Source organism: Epinephelus moara, chromosome 5 (genome assembly GCF_006386435.1).
Source record: "Epinephelus moara isolate mb chromosome 5, YSFRI_EMoa_1.0, whole genome shotgun sequence".
Taxonomy (NCBI): domain Eukaryota; kingdom Metazoa; phylum Chordata; class Actinopteri; order Perciformes; family Serranidae; genus Epinephelus; species Epinephelus moara.
In genome coordinates this window covers 28084420-28106021 of record NC_065510.1, presented here as the reverse complement: position 1 = coordinate 28106021, position 21602 = coordinate 28084420, and the positions used below count along the sequence as shown (strand labels likewise).

Sequence of the window (21602 nt, the reverse complement as noted above, 5' to 3'; positions counted from 1 at the left end):
TAACGGTGGCCAATGGGGAAATGCTTTTTGGGCCACAGGGGATTTTTTTTCCTGCAATACCGCGAGTGGCCACTGGGAAAAATTGGCTGCAAGGCTGAGCTGTATTCCTGGAGGCCTGTATGGAGGTCACTGCTCTGGGTAGCATTATGGTAATTGTTTTTTTTCAGGTTTCTGATTTGCCAACATCTCCTTCTTCTTCTTCCTCTTCTTTGTATGGCTTTATAAGGATTAGGGCTATATGGCTGCGTGTTGGTTTGGCATGCTCTTGACGGCACTTCAGTGATTTTTTTATACCATTGTTTGTGGACTGGAATTTTGTTTTTGAGAACAAAGACAGGAAAAAAACCTCTTTTCAAAAATACCCATGTCCATGTGAACTAGGCCTAAGACATTTACAGGTAGAGAGTACCTTTGTAGCTCAGTGGTTACAGGGTTACAGCGCATGTCATACCCCTCTCTCTCCCCTATTTCTACCCTGTCCTCTGTCAAAAAAGGACAAAAATGCCACGAAAAAAACACATCAGCAGGTATTTCAGGAGTTGTTGGAGAGTCAATATTGGACTACATCAGATAGATAGGGGGACAACTTCCGATGATTATGTTGCATTGTATCTGTTGGATGTATTAAAGAGCATTTTGCTAACTTTGTGTTCACATCTTATTCTGCTGCCCCCAAGTGGCCAAAAAATCTATTCATGCATCTTTAAATTTAATATATTTTATTATGTTTTTCTGATGTTGAATAATTGTTTTCAACCCAGGTGTACCTTTTAACATTTTAATGACACTTCTCGAAACTCACCCAAACACACTGAATCCACTGAGTATAAGCTGCTAACCTTTTACACTGAGTTCAAACTTACAGTTCATTAATGCTCAACATGAAACAAGAAGTTAAAAATGATTCAAGACAAAAACATTTGTTATTAAAGACCATATTCATGAGAGGAAAACTCATATTTCACTTGTGCCGTATGTGGGGGGTGAGAAATTAGGTCTCCAACTGAAGGCCAATGTATCAGACTCAGAATCGGCCGACAGTGTCAGCAGAGGACAATGTGAGTGTGCGTGCGTGTTTGTGTGTAGGTCGAGCTGACATGGGCACTGCAAAGCTCATTTACAAAGAACTGAAAGAAGTTTTTTTTTTAAATGTCTCTAGCCTAAATAGTCAAAGGAGGAAGCACTAGTTAAGTAGTAGGAAACCAACCTTTATTTAAAAAAGGAACATAAATATACCTACAGGAGTTAAAGATGAAAGAAACAAGACCCTACACGTGAAGAAGAAATTGCATAATTAAGATCTGCTTCCAGTCAAATCATTTCAAATGTTCTGGATGAGAACGAGCCGGGATGTTTTTTATCACTACAGTGACTTCATGTGCCAGAGACACACCAGCAACACTGAAATGGATCATAACATTTAACCTTTGTTCCAACAGTTTGCCTTCTACTCTAACCACCCAACACATTCAGATTCATGAGATGATGACTTGTGTGACGTGCAGTGGTGAATGTTAGTCATGGCTTTGTTCAAAAGCAAAAGATTTGCAACAATAAAAAAAGGGGTTTCATCACTTCAGAGCATTCTCAACTTAACTACAGCTCAAAATAATCTACCCCTTAGCAAACATGGAAATACAAATCACTTATAAGTTTGTTTCGAACACTGAGAGAAATGTTTTAAATTAACATTCCCACAACAAGTACTCATCTGCAAAGAAAGCATTAATGCTCTAAGAGGATTTACAGTAAGATTCAAATCGAAAAAGGCTCAGGGTCACGATTACTGATGCTGTTAGGAATGACATGTTGCACTCAAAGCCTACATCTTCTGAAATATTTATTGGAGAGATAAATCATAAGTCTGTACTGTGAAAGCTACTTACAACATCATCAGTGACAGAAAAGTTTGAGATGAACATCTGAGTTAAAAATACTTGATTTCAATTAAATCTAAACTTTCATGTGTCAGTTAACAGTCCGGCCAATACTGCAGATTGCACACCAAGAACCAGTGCAATACGGGCACTTCCTTAAGTTATCACACACACATGCGAACGACCACAAAGGGAGCTAGTCCGGAGAGTTCTCAGGTCTTTCCTTTAGGTGCATCCAGCCTGTCAGCATGTCCGTCTCTGTTTCCACTGTTCAGTTCGCGGGAGGCGGAGGATGAGGACTCGAGACGAATCATGGAAAGAACAATCAGGGATTGTACTTGGTGTTTGTATTAAGGTAAGTGTACATGTCCACAAGCACACAAATGTACAGTGTATGTCCGTCTGAAGGGAGGAGGAGGCTGGATGTGTGTGTGTGTCTCAGGAGATGGTGGAAAACTCTTTGAGCAGGACGTCCTGACTCAGTGTGTTCAGAGAGACATTCTTCCTCACATTCAGGCTGATGGAGCGCACCTGCAGACAGACGGAGAGGGACATTTATTACCAGGTCAAACAGACGCCAAACTGAGGAAACTGCACTTTGTCAGTACACTGAGTTTAACTTGTCTCGTACCCATACACACGCGCATATTAATTAAAGGAGCAATCCACCAATTTCACACATGAAGGCCAGTTTATTTGTCCCAAGGAGGATAAGGAGGTTATCCCAAGCCTGTTTTACACATGGATTTTGCGATAGGGCCACAACGAAGACATGTCATTACGTCAGCTTTGCTTTCTTATACACAGCCACACAATAGCAGCCTACTGCCACCACAGAGTGTGATTTTAGATAGAATTCCCAAAGATAAAGAGGTGTGACAAGCGGGAGGTGCAACACAACAGTATCAGCCTCTAGTGTGACAATTAGCACAAGTGTCGGCAGCACTTTCTAAACAATAACAATGAGATAACATGGCAATAACCGGCTAAATTCCTCCTCTGCGCAGAGAATAAGGAGCTCCTGGACCTTAAATGCTAAGTGTTACCAGCTGCCTCTATGGACCTGTACACATGCCGCGTCTTTAACCGCCTGGAAAACGCAAGATTGGGCGCTTGGTGCTACACTTGTGCCTTTTTTGAGCCAGCTTTCACGAGCACCGTTGCAGGTTGTGTCTGCAGTTGCTAAGCAACCTTAACAAGCACCGTATCATAGCCAATTTACCTGAAATACTGAGTGCAAAGCTGATTTTATTCCAGGTGCTGTTTATAAGTGTGTGGGCCTATCGTCCTATACCTATGGGACAGATGTAAAGCTCTGGCAGCTCTGCACCAAAATGATCAGCTTTCCATAGTTACCACAGACTGATACTTACGGAAGAAGGGAAAGATATTTGTCGGCTGTGATTGGTTGTTCCTCGTCACATGATACGCGCTGCTGCCTTCCAAAAGTTGAACTTGGTTTACCTCGGAGCACAGCCTTCACGCTCTGAAAAGTATGCGCTTGGGAATGCGTGCGCGTCACAACGTCGTTGCTCTGGTGTTTGAGCGTGCCTGCCACGAGTCCACACTGAAGACAATGAATTTGTGCCATGTGTACAACCCCTAAATCTCCCAGCAGTGGGTCACTTGTATAACATGTTGTTAAACCGTCTTACTCATCCCGTTGGCTGACGCTTTCACATGGATGTGATTGGGCACTCATACTACCTCTGCTGTCAGCTTAAAGGCAAGACAACTCTGTCCCCCTAATTTGCAATCGTACCTCCTGATTCTATTTCACGTTTTACCTTCTCATCTATACCTCACTGTAACTGGTTCATGTTTTGTTAAAGGTCTATTAGGTAACATTCCCACATTTAAATGTCTAAAACTGACTTGACCTATGTTATAGATTTTGTTGCGTTATATATTTAATTATCTCAAATGTTTCCTACAATGTTCAAACCGAGTAAAATCTAACTTCATGTAAGGCAGTGGTTCCCAAATGGTGGGTCGCGAGTCCATTCTGAATGGACCGCAGGTGACTTGTGAATGTGTCAAGTTTATAGAAAACATACTCTATTTTGAAATACAGTGAATTTCCAGCACTAGCTTTTATTCTGAAGTGCTGTTTCCTGTTGTAGAGTGAGTGAATAACAGACAGCTACTTAACGGAGACAGCAAACTAGCTCGACGGCATTGCCAAATCCAAGTCTGACACAGAACATATTAAACTTTGTGGACCTTGAATTAATGACTAAGGAGAAATCTGGACCCTGTGGCTGGACCAGTTGGGAAGCACTGATTTACGGTAATGGTTTATTTCATTTGGTCACCGGTCAGTGGTTATCTTACAGCCTAAACTTTACACACTCTAGTGCTCTAACTTCTGATTAAACATGAGGAACACCAGATGATTCGTGACATAATACGAGTGAGGAAGGAAGTTGCGAGCCCCTCTATTGTTTACTACTGTTTGTATTGCTCACTCATGATGGAGCACAAGTATTTAATGCCGACTGCGCATTCTGTCGTTGAAGCTGTTGCCATAAAGTGCAAACTTACAAGCTAACCAAACGTGAACATGATGTCTGCCTGAGTCACCTCAAATAGACTTTCATCAGCAATGGGGGTTGTTCAACAATAAAAACAACAACTCCCATGATCCCTACGCTACTTGACGACGTAATGAAAGTCGGGTCTTTTGTTATTGTTTTGATTGAGAGACCCTTAGCCGCAGAAATTACATACTGAGAATTTAAATGTGTTAAATGTGTTTCACTATTTAAAAGAAAATGTGAAAATAATCCACCGTTATTAAACAAGTCCAGGTTAAAATTTGGATTTAAAAATCTAATTTGCAAAGATTAACTTTTTTTTTCTTTACTTACTCAGGGGGGGACTCTGGTGGTAATTTCTGTTTAAAGTCTATTACGGGAAGCATTTTCTCAGCTGTCAACTTTGCAAAAAGACCTTGCAGGACACACAACTGCTTTGAGGTGTGTAGGGACATAAAATCTGAGTAAAAAGACAATTTGTCTCCTTTTAAAAAAAGTAAGGTCCTAATAATTTATACCCTCCCTTTTAACACAGAGCATCCTCCAAAGTGGGGAGTGAGTCTGACTTTATGTGGTGTGACACTGCAGAGAAGGCAGGGTTCAGTTTGGGGAAGAACTTGAGTCTCAGTAGACCACATTAAACCCTCAACACCCACAATACGCTGCTGCCTCAGACTTACCAGCTCCTTGAAGAAGGCAGCCTCTTTGGGCTGCTCCGAGTACCTCTCAAACTGGTCCAAACCATCCTGCAGTTTGAGCGTCAGTGTGTCGTAGTTGGACCGAACCACCTCCAACACCTAGCAGGGTGACAGATGACGGAAACAGGAAATGAACGTGTTGCTTAACTCCATAATACAGAATGGTTAAGGCATCACACAGTGAACACTTGAGTTGAATAGTCAGCAAACAGTCAAATATTAATTAGTGTTTAATACTTAATTACAACATCTTTATTCATGAGGGATCATGATCTGGTTCCATCTGGTTCCTTTACATGTTATTTCCAGTGCTGACTGTCTGGGTCAACTCTATTACCATGGATGTGACTGGTTGTTTGGATAAAGGGACACATCTGTCCTCTGTGATGGATTTTTTTTCAGCATTTTCTTTTGCTTTTTTGCTTGTTTTGTCCCGTATCTCCACAAAATTGTCCACCATTAGCTACAACTCTGTTAGGTTTATCTTACAGTGGACATTTAATGACGTTTTTAATCCTCAGATGAGCAGGCTGGTCTTGAATCCGTTATAAAATTGAGCCGCTGTTTGTGTCTCTTACAGTAAGTACCAATGAGATTTAGTTAAGACTTTAGGACCCAGGCACAACAAGCTGAGGGTCAGCCATCGGTCAATCTTAGACCGTTGGTGAGCGTCTGTTGGCCTAGTTTTTGTGCCATGTCCTGCATCATTGGCAGTAGTTGGTCTTTGTCAGCTGATTTTCCGCCAATTCAGCATGTTGAAATGGCGTCGGACCCAGCAGAACCCATCAGTGAGTGAAGTCACTCTGATTGGCAGCTCAGTTTAGTGCCCAAGAAGAGAAACAGAAGTGAGGAAAGTAAACAAATGGCTAAAGTAAAGAGGGCGTGAGATCAAAACAAACTTGTTATGAAAGATAAGTTTTATTTTTTTAGCATTGGGCTGTGTTGTTAATGTACTAACTGGCTAACTAGCATCTTGAATCCATCCTATCTGTCTTCTGGTTTCTCTTTTTTAATGACGTATACAGACAACTGCCACCAGGTACTATGGAGAGTTGTTTCCTCTAACGCAGGTGCACTAAGTGCATGCTAGTTGGCCGGTGTGTTCCAGTGCAACTTTCTGGCCGAGACACAGGCGACATGAGGCAACGTAAGTCGGCCTCTCTTCGCCATTAGTTTTTTGCTGTTGGTTTGGTGTGTCTGAGCCTTTACAGACTTTCACAATGAGGGCATTTTTGCTTCAGCAAGGACTCACTTCATCATTTTAAGGTCACAGTACGAATACAATCAAGCATGTGCAGTATGGTGAGTGAGTGACTGAATACCATGGTAATAAGTGCACAGGACACATATGCCTGAAGTAGAGTCCAGCTGAGATAAGAAGGTGAGCTGAAATCAGAGGTAATTATGCAGAGATTCTCCACACTTCCACCCCTGCCATCCCCCCATTCAGCCGTGAAATAGCCCCTAAGCAGACCTTTTTCATTATTTTATTAATGTCCCTGCAACACTCCACACAGCATGAAACATTCACAATGAGATGCATGAGCCGCACTTTGTCATGCTTCCCAGAGAAGCTCTATCAACACGCTCCTCTCAAGCAAGTCCAGTTTTTATCCGCATTAACACAAAGATGTTAACCTACCAGTAGTCACACGCAACACGTACACATTCTCCTTTAGCTCTGGCAGTATATATCTACTGTACAGCTGAATTCATCATTTTCAAATTTATTAATAGAGGGGAAAACATTCTTTGTCCTTTCATTTTCGTCTAATAAATCTACAGCTCCGCTCAGGGAAAAAAAAGTGCTGTTGTTTTTATTTCAACCTCTGATGGTATACTGATGAAAAATTCATACCCATATCTCTCTCTCTGCCTCCTTCTCCCTCACAGCTCTCCATCACCCTCCTCTCTCTGTGGAAATGTGGAGGTAGGTTTGAATGGTAACCTCAACTAATGTGTGTGTTTTTTTCTCACTGGTGGTGAATGGAAAAGACGGAAGGAGGAGGGGGAGTACGCATGAGCTGTGACAAACTGGTTAGATGCAAAAAAATAAAAAATAAAGTAAATGGAGGATTAAAGAAAAGTCAAGAGAAGACAGAGAAAAAATGTAACCTTTACCACATGCTGTTTTCCAAAGACAGGGATGATAAGTGTTTGGTTCAGCATTTTGCTCGCACACAGTCGTCTCAGCTGAGCTACTTTCTGCATCACTAAGCAGATATGATTGTGCGCACGCAGTTGTCGTCGTGTTTATCTTGAAGCACGGGTACAAAAGAAGTCCTGCGTGTGCGCTGAAGTGTGTCTTGACTAATATTGTATTGTTTGTGAGAGACAGACAGACAGAGAGTACAGCAGCTCATTTCAATGCAGCTTGTTTCTGGAGGCCATCCATCTTCTCGTGTCACTATGGGGAATGAAGACGCTGCAGGCGGGAGTGCAGGTGGTTACTGTGTTACTGCACGTGTGTTGCGCACTGTGTGTCAAAAGAAATGCAAGGTTGCACACTTCATTTAAAGATGAGGAGAGAGGCACACAGGAGAAAAACAAAGAGCTTCATCTGAACAAGTGACAACCTTAATGTCCCTCAAATGGATCAGAGTTTAAACTCTACCTCCATTCTGTCCATAATACGGGCTTGCGTGCACTCTGCTCATCACTGGGATGCAAGACGCAACAGGGTATTTTTTGGGATGAATTTACACCAGTCTTTACCTTTTGTGTCCATTTGCTGTGAGCATTATTTTCTTCAGCCTGAGCTAAAATGAAACTTGCCTTTTGTTCAGTTGAAAGCTCTTGATACGGTTCACTCAATTCTCTCTCTGAAAATCCGACCTACATTTTATGATTTTTTTTCAGTGCTTCAAAAGGACTGTTTATTTAAAGGTGTATTTTGGGAGTCATTTGTTTGCAGATGACAGTGGGGAGATGACAGGAAATGAGAGTAGAGAGCAGTTGGACACAAACATTGTGTTCAATGATCTGCACCTCACACCCTGAGCCACCAAAGGTCTCCCAGAGGGACTGTTTTTTATTATTTCTAGGAGCAGAAAAAACAAGAACTTCGATGAAATACTGTTAATATGACAGATTCTATGTCTCTGGTCTAATCATGAATTTATCCTTAAGTGCCCTTACAGACATGTCTTAAAGTATATACTTAAACTAATATTTTGTTGACATGGTTTTCCCACATTACATTTAAAAGCTATGAGTACCACCTTGCTGTTGTATGCCCCCACGAATCAGTCATGTTGCAGTTAGAGTTTACATCCATGTCTGTCCAGACTCATATGTAGCCATAAAATTGGACAATGTTTCAAATAGGCTATGAATGATGCTGCAAAGACGCTACAAATTCTAAAACGTGGATACGTCACACACATCTTCAACCTGGCAGCACAGAGGATCTATACAATCAGCACAGATTAGTGTCATCAACTCAGTATCCAACCAAATGTCTCCTCCTTCTGTTCCTGAGATATGACCTTGAGTAATGGCCATTAAAGTATTTTTGCAGAACATTATGATGTCACAGTGAAGCTGACCTTTGACCTTTTGGATATAAAATGTCATCACTTCATCATTTTAATATTCAACATTCGTGTGAAGTTTTGCTATAATTAGCATATGAACTCTTGAGTTATGGCCAGAAACATGTTGTGCGAGGTCACAGCGAACTTTGACTTTGACCATTAAAATCTAATCAATATATTCTTGAGTCCAACCAGATGTTTGTGCCAAATTTGAGGAAATTCCCTCGGGGGATTCTTGAGGTATCGCGTTCACAGATGCATATACTGACGTGCAGAGAACTTGAAATCAAAATTTCTCCAACCACAGCTCTGCTGATGCGCAGGCATAAAAACTTTCAAAAGGGGCACAGAGAACATCTACTCCCTCTCCCTCATTAAGAAACTCTGGATCTGGCCAGAGGACAATCAAGATGTTTTGGCTTCTCTTTTGGGGGAGCTGTCATGTCGTCCATCTTGATTATACAGTCTATGCTCCAGATGCAAGTATATAATAATACTCTGCTATGGTTAATATTTTACAAAGTTAATGAAAAAGCAGAAAGAAATTCCCTCATTGAGAAATTCTGGATCTGGTCTCTGCCTTGCCCACTGGTGACAGAGAAGTGCGCATAAAGATGGCTAACGCTAGCATGTAGAGGAAACATCGGAGAGATTCAGCCATTTTAACCTCATCGGACCCAGACTCAGATGAGGAGTCTGCTGTGCACAAAAATCAGCAGCTAGCAGACGTATCAGAAAGTTAAGCGTCGTAGCGTTAGCATCTTTTATTTGTTTATGCTGTTTGTTAGCTTATAGGCTAACTAGCTGTGGCTGACACAAGGTAAATGGTTGCGAAACATACAATACTATCTGCTATGATGGGGTTTTGGTGTTGAATGAAGTAGGCTGTTTCATATAATATGAGTTGACATGGTACTGAAAGTGTCTGGGACTGTGAGACAGTAAAATATCAGTGGCATGGGATGTAAACAATACTCTAATCTTAAAACAGAAAATGTAGAAACATAGAAAATACGATAAAAATTCACTGCCAGCTGAGTCTTTAATTACTTGTAGGTCTATATGTGACATTAGTATAGAGTATTTTTTGCTATTTAGTTGTATGATAATGGATATATCATATAAAACACTTAAAAGTAATGACTGTTTTTGCTATCGAAGTAAAGGTTGGAAGAGTAGCCTAGTTAATGACTGATGAGGTCTATCTGACCGAATGTTGCATTTATAATAACTGCAGCCATTTAACAGTGTGAAGATTATTTTTCTAATAAAATATTAGCTTTTTTCCTAGTTCTCATCACACAGATGTCTCATATTATTCTGAGCTGCAGTGATGGTTTCAGATTGTAAAAATAGCAACACAATCACTGTGGACTAAAATAAACTTTGCATGAGTTAAAATCCTGCTAACATCTCATGCATTTAGTGTGTAAATGATTTGTTTGTTAGAAGCTCTGTTTCTCCAAATCCTGCTTCAAGGTACAGGCCTCAGACGGACAAAAAACACCACAACTTTTGTATTCGCAAAACATAAGCTGACAATGATACACAGACCCGACTACTAATGTTACAGACGTCTGCTCAAAACTACCAATGATCAAAAACAAAGTTACTTTATCTAACGAGAGTTATGTTCATATCACTGTCTGCTCATACACACCAAAGCCAACTTCTGCCTTCCCTCTTTGTTGTGAATAAATCTGGCAGATAAAAGCAGAGAGGTAATTGGGGAGAATAATGACCAAATCCATCACTCTCTTATCAGCTTGTAAAAAAAAAGGACTCTTCTGGCTGTTTTCCTATCCTCACCGATTTGACGTAAGTGATAAAGTCTTAAGTGAAGCTCAAAGCGCTCGTATCAGGGAAGTTCAGCCTCCTTACAGACTTAAGTTTTTCCTGTAATGATGAAGGACTAACTCAGTGTTTCAGAAGTTGTCCAGTTGCTTATTGACTTAATTTCACTCAGTGTTTGTGTTTGCAGAGAAGTAGGCCGCAGACATCAGAGACACTGTGACATTTACTGTATTTCAAATACATGAATCTATAATCAGAATTAAAAAATGGGATGTTTCCTTTAAAAGTACAGTAAAGGGTGTTTAGGAGAAAATTATTAAAGCTGTTGGAATGGACCTGACGTGTGTATGTCACCATCTGTTGTGTACAGTGTAAAAAGCTTCATATTTGTTGTACACAGGGTCCCCCCGGCTGCCTGAACTGTGCGCAGTGAATCAGCCACGATGAGTTTTAAGCTCAGTGGTGTGTGATAACAACTGCTCGTCTAGGTATCTCATCCCAATAAGCCATGTCTGAGTCATCCATCTCTGCCACATCACTGTAACTACTTCTTGATGAATAGGCATTCTTTCAAAATAAAATGCAGTGAGGCCCGTCTCAAACACTTTCAAAGTACTGAATGTTTTTCCATTGTGCACTAAAAAATTCATAAGATTTACTTTTGAAATGACAAGAGTGATGTTTCAGTGGAGTTTCGCCCAAATGGCCCAGAGATGCTGCTGAAGTTTGTTTTTATTTACGTGCAACTTTTAGTCAGCGTGCAGAATAAAAGGCATGCTGTGCTTACCTGTTCTTCTGACAGCTGGGAGATGTGGTTCACAGCAGCGTACGACTCAATCTTGGGGTTAAAATGGTTGATGATGGCCCTGGAAGACAAAACACAAACAGCAGAGTTTTTCTCCCCTTCGAAACACTTTAAAGTGTAGAAATACTCTGCTATGGGTCTTATTTCGTTAAACATGGTTAATTAAGTTTAAAGAACTATGAAAAGGGCCTGAACACACAGAGTTACTATTTCTCTCTCATTAAGAAATTCTGGATCTGGCCTCCGCCTCACCCACCATAGCTACTAGAACTAGGCTGACCAGTGCGCAGTGTGCATCAAGATGGTTAGCGTTAAACATCAGAGAGATTCAGCCACACGTTTGAGTCTCAGTCACACCTGGTCCCCAGGAAGTGTGTCAGGCTTTGAAACAAATTTTCGTAGTGGCCAAACAGTGTAATTACACCATCATGTCATGTCCCATGGCCCAAAAAGACTTTTTCCCATTGACTTACATGGCGATAGAGAGGTCTGTAAATCACTGGATAAAATTTTTTTGAGCATCATAGCCCTCATGAAATGATTCGTTTCACTTGGATGAGGAGTCTGTTGTGCACCTTAATTGGCATCTAGCGAACATAATAGAATGGTAAGTGTAGTTATGTTGTTTGTGTTAGCAACTGTGAAACATACAATAGTATCTGCTTCAGTGATGCCATGTGTTCACATTGGTCCGGTTTACATCCAATAACAGCACACTCTACCATGTTTGCTGTCAAAACTTTCACTATGCTAATGTAAACTCTGCTCTCTGTACTGACAAGTCAGCTCTGCACTGGAGGTTTCAGGTTTGGCATTTGCATATTAGACAGTGACTGACTTTTGAATCAGTGATGTACCAAATCTATCCTGTCCCGTTTGGATCTCAGATTTTAGAGAAGTGCACAGACATCACCCCCTTCAGTAGAGGAATGTAAGGAATGTGTCTCTAGTGAAAAACTTGGCATAGATACAAGTCAGTATAGTCAAGGTCAGACACTACAGGGGACATGTTTTTGAGTGGAGGGGATCTTTAAAGTCCAAGAATGGGACGTATACTACACTGCCAACACTACGTGCACACCCGAACATTACAGACATATGCAATTGTTAAAAATTTCATTCCAAAACCATGAGTATTAATCGTCTTTTGGGAAGACTTAAGACCAGATTTTGGAACCTGACTGCAGGGATTTTCTCCATTTTAGCCACAAGAGCATTAGTGATGTTGGCCATGTTGGCCGATAAGGCCTCACAGTCTGCGTTCCAGTTCATCCCAACAGTGTTTATAAGCCGTATTCACATCCTTATTTCAGTTTTGTGTCTTTGTCTGACAACAGCTACATAAAAATCTGTAATGAGAATTAGATGGTTTAGTGTGGATGTAGTCTAAAATATTATTATATTGGGATTTCAAAAGACTGGAAATAAAAGTTCAGCTGGAGTGAGGCTCCGACCCCAAACCATGAAAAACAGCCCCAGAACACAAATACACAAAGGCATGTGGTGACAGGGGTCTTTAATGTGTGTGTGGCTTTCTAGAGAGGCTGTTTAACTTCTAGATTAGGTGCAAACCAATAACAAAACAATATTCAAGGTGTGAAGGTCTATAGCTGGTAATTTTTACAAGATATTTGACAAGCAAAGTTCTAAACACCCGAGTTACAGAGAGGCTGTTTAACACCAAAACTACCTTCTATTCACTCCCATTCAATTCCACCTCAATGCCTCCTTCTTATTGTGTGAGCACACCAGGGAATTTCAGATGTAAATTCAGAGGCAATCTTCTCCAGCATTAGCATTCATTTCCATGAAATAAACTGCTTTATAGCTCAGATATAAGCTGATGCAATAAGCACAGCCGAGAGATGAAATGGCTTATTTTGAACTGGCTTAGAGTACATCATATATCAAATAAATTATAGTGACAAAAATTCTGAGAATTCTCCGTTGTGGTAATTCAGTTGTCGTTTACGTGTGGGAAGCCAGCGTATGGAGGAATGAACTGATGGGAGTGAAATGGAATTGGTCCCTTCATTTGAGTTAATTTCAACACCATTCCTCTCTGATTCATTCATTTATTCATCTATTCTTTCAAGTATTACTCATTTAATCTTCCTCTTCCCCGCCCTCCCTTCAGCCCTTGTGACTGCCTATGCAAGCAGTGGAGTCAGCTCCATCAGGAGCCCGGTGTAGTGGGTGAATCCTTGGGGAGTATCCCACTGGTATGGGTGCCCTCAGGGGCCTCCAAGCCAGGGTGACCTCAGCGGATCAACTCCTCAGAGACGATGGAGGAGGAAAGAGAGAGATCAAATAGAGTGTGTATGTGGAGTGGAGCAGGGTGGAGGAGATAAAGGCTTAAATATGACTGAATAGAGGGGCCTGGGGAGGAAGTGGAGGGAGGGGAATAGGCTGGGGATGGAGAACCTAAATTACAGCTCCAAAGACTTAACTTCATTCACTTTATTTTGACCTTTCTCCATCACATTCTTATTTGTGATTCCCTTCAATCCAATATGACTCTTTTCTCCTTCTTAGGATACAGTATTTGTGTGTTGAAAGAGTGTGTGAGTGTGTGTGTGTGTGTGTGTGTGTGTTTTTACCGAACATTGACAAGGGCATGCGTGACTTTGCTGGCTGCCTCCTTCCACTGGCCCGTGTTGGTTGATACTCTCAGAACTGGGAGGCAGAGAAAGACAAAGTTAGATGCACACGTACTGTGACATCTCTTTTCATCTGTCACATTTAGGGCAATAAGGGAAGGCTAGAACCACAGTTCCTACAAATGTTTAAAACTTTTCCCTGACTTTTCAAGGACCCATAACCAAATTTACATGACCCATTACAATGTATGAAACAAACAAGACTTTACTCCAAATGTTCATTATATTATCATAGGTGGTCTGCAGACACAGAGCAGTAGAGCTCCCAGAGTGGGGGAAGTGACACCTCACAGTTTGGTTGGCCAGTTGGTTGATTTGTTAAAAAATAAAAATAAAAAAAGAGTGCTTTGTACCTTCAAACTACCACGCTCTACTTTCAGAACAGTTAAAGCAAAACCAAAGTCCACACTGGCACTCCAAGTGACAACTGTTTGCCCTAGGCTGCCCATGTCAATTGCTCCACTTTAATGTGGCACATTTTAAAGTATCAGTGGGGGCATAGTTATGAAAACATGTCAAATCACACTGTCACAGAATTATTTTTCTTGCCCCATTTTTCCTGCAGTGTTATTCAAACATATCAGATTCAAATTCTATTCAAACATAATTCCAGCTAGCCAGCATACATGGAGGTAGAGACAGAATGCGGGGAGAAAATGTACATGATGGTGAGCAAAACACTGTCATGCACCGCTGCATATTAGAGCTACTTTACGTCGGCAGCTACAGAAAGTAAATTTGCGACTACAAGACTGTGGAATTCCATGATTTTTCCAGGTTTTCCATGACCGTGGGAACCATGTAGAACACTTGAATGTGTAAAGTTTTGTCAGTGGTAGCTCAACATTGATTGGTTAAAAACTGCAAAGTGACAACACTGAAATTCATCAGTGACTTAAACTACAACAGGTACGTGTGTCCCCGACTACAAATTTACATAGTCAAATCCAAAGTGTTTCCTATTGTCAATGGTTCATCAAATCATGTTTTTCTTTTCTCACCAGACAAAACAACTTCAATAGCTGACTAAACAGTTGTCTTCTTTGCTTGGCATAGGAATTTATTTTATAATAGGACATGTTCCATCCTGTGCTGCTTGTTGGGTTGAGGTGGGGTGCTGTTCACAGTATTGAAATGGAGCGGAGGAGTTCGACAGACAGACAGACAGAACATGTAGTAAATAGAACTTTTTGCCCTAATTCCATCCCCTCCATTATAACAATCCACAGACAGAAGAAAAACAACAGAGAGGGGACAGTAAACAAGAGAGCTACAAGCCACAAACAGCTGTTTCTATGTGCCTCCCACTGCTGATTTTGACAAGGAATCATTCATATATTCAAGAAATATTCAGCACTCTGCTCGTGCTACGTTCTTATACGAGTGTTCTGATTAATACATTCATGACAAAGACGTTATACATCATGATTTATTGAGATAAACCGAGCAATTCTATGTAAAATTAGACATTCAGCACCCTCATATTTTTCCACCACTTTCCCACCATTTCACTGTGAGACTGGCAGACAAATCAGGCTCCTGTGATTACTGAATAGTTGACTATTCAAAGCTGTGCCAAGTAACATGTAATTACACCTCCCATGACATTTCGTGATGCCTATTATTTCGGACTTGGCAATTATTTGAGTAACTTTTTATATCAGAATATACAATGAGTCAGGTTAAACCCTGAAGTTTCTACTAACATACCCATACAGTAGAGGTTGTCGAAGACCTGGTGCATTCGTACGATTTCATAGTACAGCTCATCGTAGCTGTTGGAGGTGGGCAGGAACGTGTCACCGTATGTTATGAACATGTTGAAAAGGTTCACTACCTGGATGAGGAGACACACATGAGTTGGCCCACACATTCACTCTCAAACATAAAGGATGTTTCTGCATACACAGCCTGTTGGGCCTCATTTACCTCCTCAGACACACTAATAAAAAGAAGTTCATACTCTTGTGTGTGATTTCAGTCACAGCTGGGCTGCAAGCAGTACCACTGACACAGCATCTGGCTCTTCTCTTACTACAAGATCATACACACTTCCTGTGAAACTCATTTCCATTGTGGACTGTACTCTGTCAAGCTGCTGTCGGCGTGTTATCAGTTTGTGTGTGTGTGTGTGTGTGTGTGTGTGTGTGTGTGTGTGTGTGTTGCTCACCAGCAAGGCCAGATAAAAGATGTTGTGCTTGGCCAGCAGTGTTGTCTCATTTGACAGCAGGAACTTGAGCAGGTTGATGAGAGCTGTGCAGAGGAAGACATGCACAAAAATTAATGAAATAATCTGGAGTGCTGATAGTCGTCTAGCAGCAGAGGCATATGGCAACAGTCTGCTTTCCTCAGTGAGCTTCTTTATTAAGGAAGATAATGGAAACACAGGAGGGGGGGAAACCTTTCAACACCAAATCAAGTCCTTTCACAAGCTTTAATAGAGGGAAACAAAACCCAGAAGAAGAAACAAAATGTGAGCGCACACAAAAAAAGCATTTAAAAAGCTCCAACCAAGGCTGGCACAACAACACGCTGAAAGAAGATAAACACATCTATTGCTTTAATTTAGCTCATTTTTTTCTCTCCAGTCTTATTTCATGGTATGCTATTATCACCACCAGGAGGAGAGGGTCAGTGTTACTCGGGGAATTAAGCTGATTATTGGTCTGATTAAAGGAATCTGTATTCTAATGAGACACAGTTGCGATGGGGCCATTACAAGCTGAAATGTTATCCTATTGTGTGTTGACCGGGCTGAAAACAAGGCCACCAGGATGGATTGTGCTTTCTTTAGAGACTCATTATCCAATCTCAATGATGCAATACATTTCCAAAACAACAGGCTCAATGACTTCGGAGGGAAATGGCTTTGTTTTGCAAAAGCACTCAACTCTTAAGGTGACGCCCAGCAAATCAAACATTTTTAAGATTTAAATCATATGTGGGGTTCTGAATCTTCATTTCAAAAATTAGGCTGTAAACATGTCCTGTCAAAAAACTTCCAAATTTATCACATAAATCAGCAGAAGCTTAAAAAAAGTATACCTTCAATTCTCCCATTTTACATATAAAGTACAGTTACAACCAGTGGGCAATTTGAGGGGGGACGCGATCCCCCTTGTTAGCAAAATGACCTAAATGTGTCACACTTGTTAACGTCCCATCTCTCTCCATCCCACTCAAGATCACTTACAGATGAACTGTGGTCTGGGTCCAGACCTACAACCAATAAATTATTGATAATTATCAAAATTTGACGGGGTGTTTCTATTTTAACCTGCACAGCATTTGTAGCACTACTTTAGCAATGTGAGTCAGTTAGCGAGATACACAAACAGGGGAGAAAAAAAGAGAGTCAGAGAAAACTACTTTCACATGGCGTGTTCTAAAGAGAGAAAAATGTATATCAAAAACAGAGCTTTCATTCAAGAACGGGCAGACTTGAACCCTTTCCTTTGCACGGGCAGCTAAAAACCAGTGGGTTTCACATCAGTACGCAATTTGAGGAGGGAAGAGGAGGGACATCATCCCCCTTGTTAGCAAAATGATCAAAATGCATGCCGCTTGTTAACCTGCCATGCTCCTCCGCCCCCTAATAGCAGAGAGAGTGAAGAGGCAGAGGGGTTGTTTAATTGAATGTTAGTCTAGTCTGTTTGACTCACTGATCCAAGTTAGAATCTGTTGCCCCAACCATGGCTTTAAAATATCAGTTGCCTGTAAGTGTGCTGTGTATTGATAAGTCCATGGAACTGTCTGTGGTGCTGAAGTAGCAGATGGATCTGTAATTTTCTCTGAACAATATAGCCGAGGGGTTCACAACTACTATATACAGTATATCTTAAAGTAGGGTGTGCCTGTGAGAATTGACTTCAATCATTATGAAACCATAAGAAGCTACTTAATGCTATTGCTACGACACAAACTCAAGAATAGAAACATTTCTTCCAAAAAAATGTTTGCCATATATCAAGAGTCTACAGCCATGCTGGCAACTCTGTGGGTAAAATATAGTTGCAAAGTGTGTGTTCCCACTGACAAAGTATTTGACAGATGTAGCACTTCTACAGCCTGGTGTAGTATATGAAGATCTACTCTGAAGCCTTGGAACAGATGACCAGTTAGGGGCCCAGGGTCCAGAAGTATATATGGTCAGGGTCAAGAAGGTATTTATGGCCCAGGTCAAGGATTGGTGAAGTCCAACTAGGGTGTCTCTCTGTCGTCTGTTTTACTTTGTCTCACATTTCACAAAAACAACCAAGTCTATATAAGCAGGGTTTTTGGGGCTGTTTTTCAGAGCAGTTCATATTAGCTTCGAACCCTCTTCAGGCAATCCTAGGTGCTTGATTTGATGCTGTACTTCTTGTAATAAACCTTTTCTGTATACAAGCAAGACGGTGTCAGCGGAGTCTCCTTCATCACCTTTATTCATCATCCCTATTTAATAAACAACACTGGATCAACATAAAACTCTCCCGATTATATCATCACAACAAAAGATAAACAACTGTGTTAGAGAATATTTGGTTCCTTGATAAAAAGACTAAGGTACAAGCCTGTGGACAGAAAAACTTTGCAGGAGAAATTGACCAAGAGTCCCAAATTGGCACTGCAGCATGAAACATGAATCACCCAACTGTTGATGCTAAAGGTTACTGTGTTGAGAAAAATGACAGAAAAAATTGCAGATTAAATAAGATGGGGCAGTCTTTTGTTGCCAAAAGAATATTTTGCAAGTTTGGCAACAGTGTGCAGGAATCTTTTTTCTTTCTTGACTTGCCAAAGACACCCAAGGATCATGGGTACTGTCATATTTAGACTGGTCCACCACCCCAAAATGACAGACTAAACATGACGTCTCTGAAACAAAGCTGAAATAACTAAAACCAGGGGCCACAAGAAACACCTACATGCTTGTTAAGTTATCCAGATAATCAAAGTGATTATAAGTCACCCTGACGGTGGCATGAATGTCTCTAACATGTTTCACCAGCTGGACCTGCAGGTAGCGCTAGAGAAAAGGTCAGGGGACCACCAGAGTTCAGGTGCATTCAATGAATAAATGAAAAGAGGAAAAGGAGACTGAAAATTTAAGAGCATCGGATCCAGGTTAGATGACCTGCTGAGTATTGATGGTTTATATCTGTTTTACAACGAAACCAGAGTGAAACTATAACCAAGTTAGGTTTTATTTCTCTCCTTTAGTCATTAGTTCCCTGTCATTCACCCATGTTGTCAGCTTGTTCGCATTCTCCCTCTCTTTCTCTGGTTCTTTTTTAATCAGGTTAGGAAACCCACAACAGAGCATAATTTTGTTTTTAAAATGAATAAATAACAGAAAATAACCACCTCTCATCCTAACATACACAAGCACTTCCTTGTTTTTCAAATGAAGCAGTACTCAATTTGTAGTTGGAAAGTAGTGCCCCCACAGCAGGAACATTTTTACCTGGAACTATCGTACAGGAATAAATATTAGCTCCTGTTCCTCCGCTCAAAATGCAGGTCAAGTTCTTAAGTTCCTCCAAAGTTTCTGAGTCCCCTGGGAAAAGTTCCTGCCTACGCTCTTATTCTGTTTTTTTGGGGGGGGGGGTTTTCTAAATGAAGCATAAGAAAAAGTGAGGTGTCTTTACCTGACCAGAGCTCTCTCCAGGTGTAGTGTAACCTTATTCTGCACTTCTTCTGATAGCACAAGAGTTTGTGGATGATCTGCACACAGCGCCTGCACAGGAAACAAACACATCAAACTGTGGTGACGGAGCTGGTGTGTGGGTGAGACTAGGAACATGTGTGTGTGATGTCTGTGTGTCCTCACAAGTATAAATCCATGGGAAAATCCTTCATCATATGAGTGACAATAAACTCCACCATCAGATCTAAACAAAAGAAAACAAACAAAGACAGGAAAAAAATCACTGTGAGAAGGACACAAACAGAAGACTAAATTGCACAAACACTCAAATATCATATCGGCTGCAATAATGCAACATCAAGGCAAAGTCAAAGAGAACAAGATCAATGCGTCTTCTTTCTAGGTAGTAAAAGTTACTGCATGAGAGGCAGTAAAACAAAAACAAACAAAGCTATCTGGGGGGAAAAACTACCAGTAAACATGTCAGGAAAAAACACCTCTCACCAAGTAGAAGGGAAATGCCCAGCAATTAAACATGATCTATAATGTGAATCAACGACATCTGTAAAAAATGTTTTTTTATAAACCTTTTGAGAGTCATTTAAGTACACAGGCACTGCTGGCTGTACAACCTTGAATAACGGATGAAGAACAGGCAAAAAGAAAATCCATACATTACTCTGACAGCTGTGATTGTAGTCTGGTGAATGTTCTAACCTTCATAAACATCTGGTTTGTAGCTGGAAACTATGGGAAATTACTTGAGAGGTAAATCAGAAGTGATAACTAAGTAGCTTTCAAAAATATCAAAAATCCGAGTGACAGCCAGTTTGGGTTTATATAAATAAACAATAATTATAAATGTTCCTCATACCTAGAACAGCACACACCAGCGGCCGTGAAGGGATGTTCTTGTCCACTGCTTTTTTTCTGTGCCTCATGGGCTGAAAGAAAACACAAATTTTAAATATGCAGTATGTAACTATGCATAAATATATTATAGTGCACATGCTAGTGATGACAATTTTATAAGTTAAAGTATTTTTTAATTAAATTTTTATTTTAAAAAAATGCATACAATAAAAAATTATAAATAAAAATATTTTTTATAAAAAATGTATAAAAAAGAATATCCAAATAATAAATAGAATAAAATGTATAAATTAAAAAATAATAAAAGTTTTATTAAAAAAAAAGAATATCAAAATAAATAAAAATATATATATAAATAAAAATTATTATTATTATTATTTTTTTTTAAATACATAAATAAAATAAAAATAAAATAAAAGTGAGGGAAGTAACCAAACAGACACTGATGAAAGAAAGGCAGATATTTGGTTACATTAATATGGTGGGCATTAGTACATGCCAACAGTTACAGATATACTGAACCAAACCATTAGACTCTTGTCAAGGTTAGGTTGCTCCCTCCGGCTATTTACCCACTGAAGTTGCCCCATTGTTCTTTGCACATATAATTTGTTTAATTCAATCTTAGGAGCATCTTTTCACAATTTCCATCATTTGTTCCCTCCACAGTTTCAGGCTCCTTCCAACATCTTAGAAACAAATATGACAATTTAAATAAGAAATACTGTACAAGACAACATATTTATTGCTAATATTTGGCCAATTGTGCAATTTTGTAAACCCTTTTTCTTTATTTTGAACTTAATTTTTATTTCAGTTTCACATATAATCATACATACAGAGACATATTCATCATATCTGCTGTTTTCTCAAAACAAACTTTCAATATACAGTAGTACTAACATAATGACAATTGGGACACAACAAAAGCACCCACGACTGTAATAGTAGAAAACATTGAAAAGATAATTGAATAAATAAAAATAAATAAAATGGGGGGGAAGAAGAAGAAAAGAAAAAAAAAGAGAGAAAAAAAGATAATAAATAAAATTGAGTAAATAAATAAAAAGTATCAGATTAATGACATAGATTCAATTTGGAATGTATACAGGCATTCCTCATTATCATAGTATGCCCATGACAGCGCTCCACCTTTTAGTAAATATGTCTTTTTGAAGTCTTAGGGAGTAAGT

At 40.0% G+C, this 21602-nt stretch overlaps 1 protein-coding gene across 1 annotated transcript in view; it reads right to left on the bottom strand.

Annotated features, from left to right (window-relative positions):
* Positions 1–1191: 1191 nt before the first annotated feature.
* Positions 1192–21602, bottom strand: part of armh3 (armadillo like helical domain containing 3) — a 36854-nt gene continuing 16443 nt past the window's right edge. The window contains exons 18-26 of the mRNA XM_050044806.1: positions 20411–20480; positions 19720–19780; positions 19538–19626; positions 16078–16160; positions 15618–15744; positions 13848–13923; positions 11230–11308; positions 5095–5211; positions 1192–2408 (exon numbers count right to left, since the gene is read on the bottom strand). Of these exons, the coding sequence (XP_049900763.1) occupies positions 2316–2408; positions 5095–5211; positions 11230–11308; positions 13848–13923; positions 15618–15744; positions 16078–16160; positions 19538–19626; positions 19720–19780; positions 20411–20480 (795 nt within the window). The 3' untranslated portion in view covers positions 1192–2315. The remainder of the gene's footprint in view (positions 2409–5094; positions 5212–11229; positions 11309–13847; positions 13924–15617; positions 15745–16077; positions 16161–19537; positions 19627–19719; positions 19781–20410; positions 20481–21602) is intronic.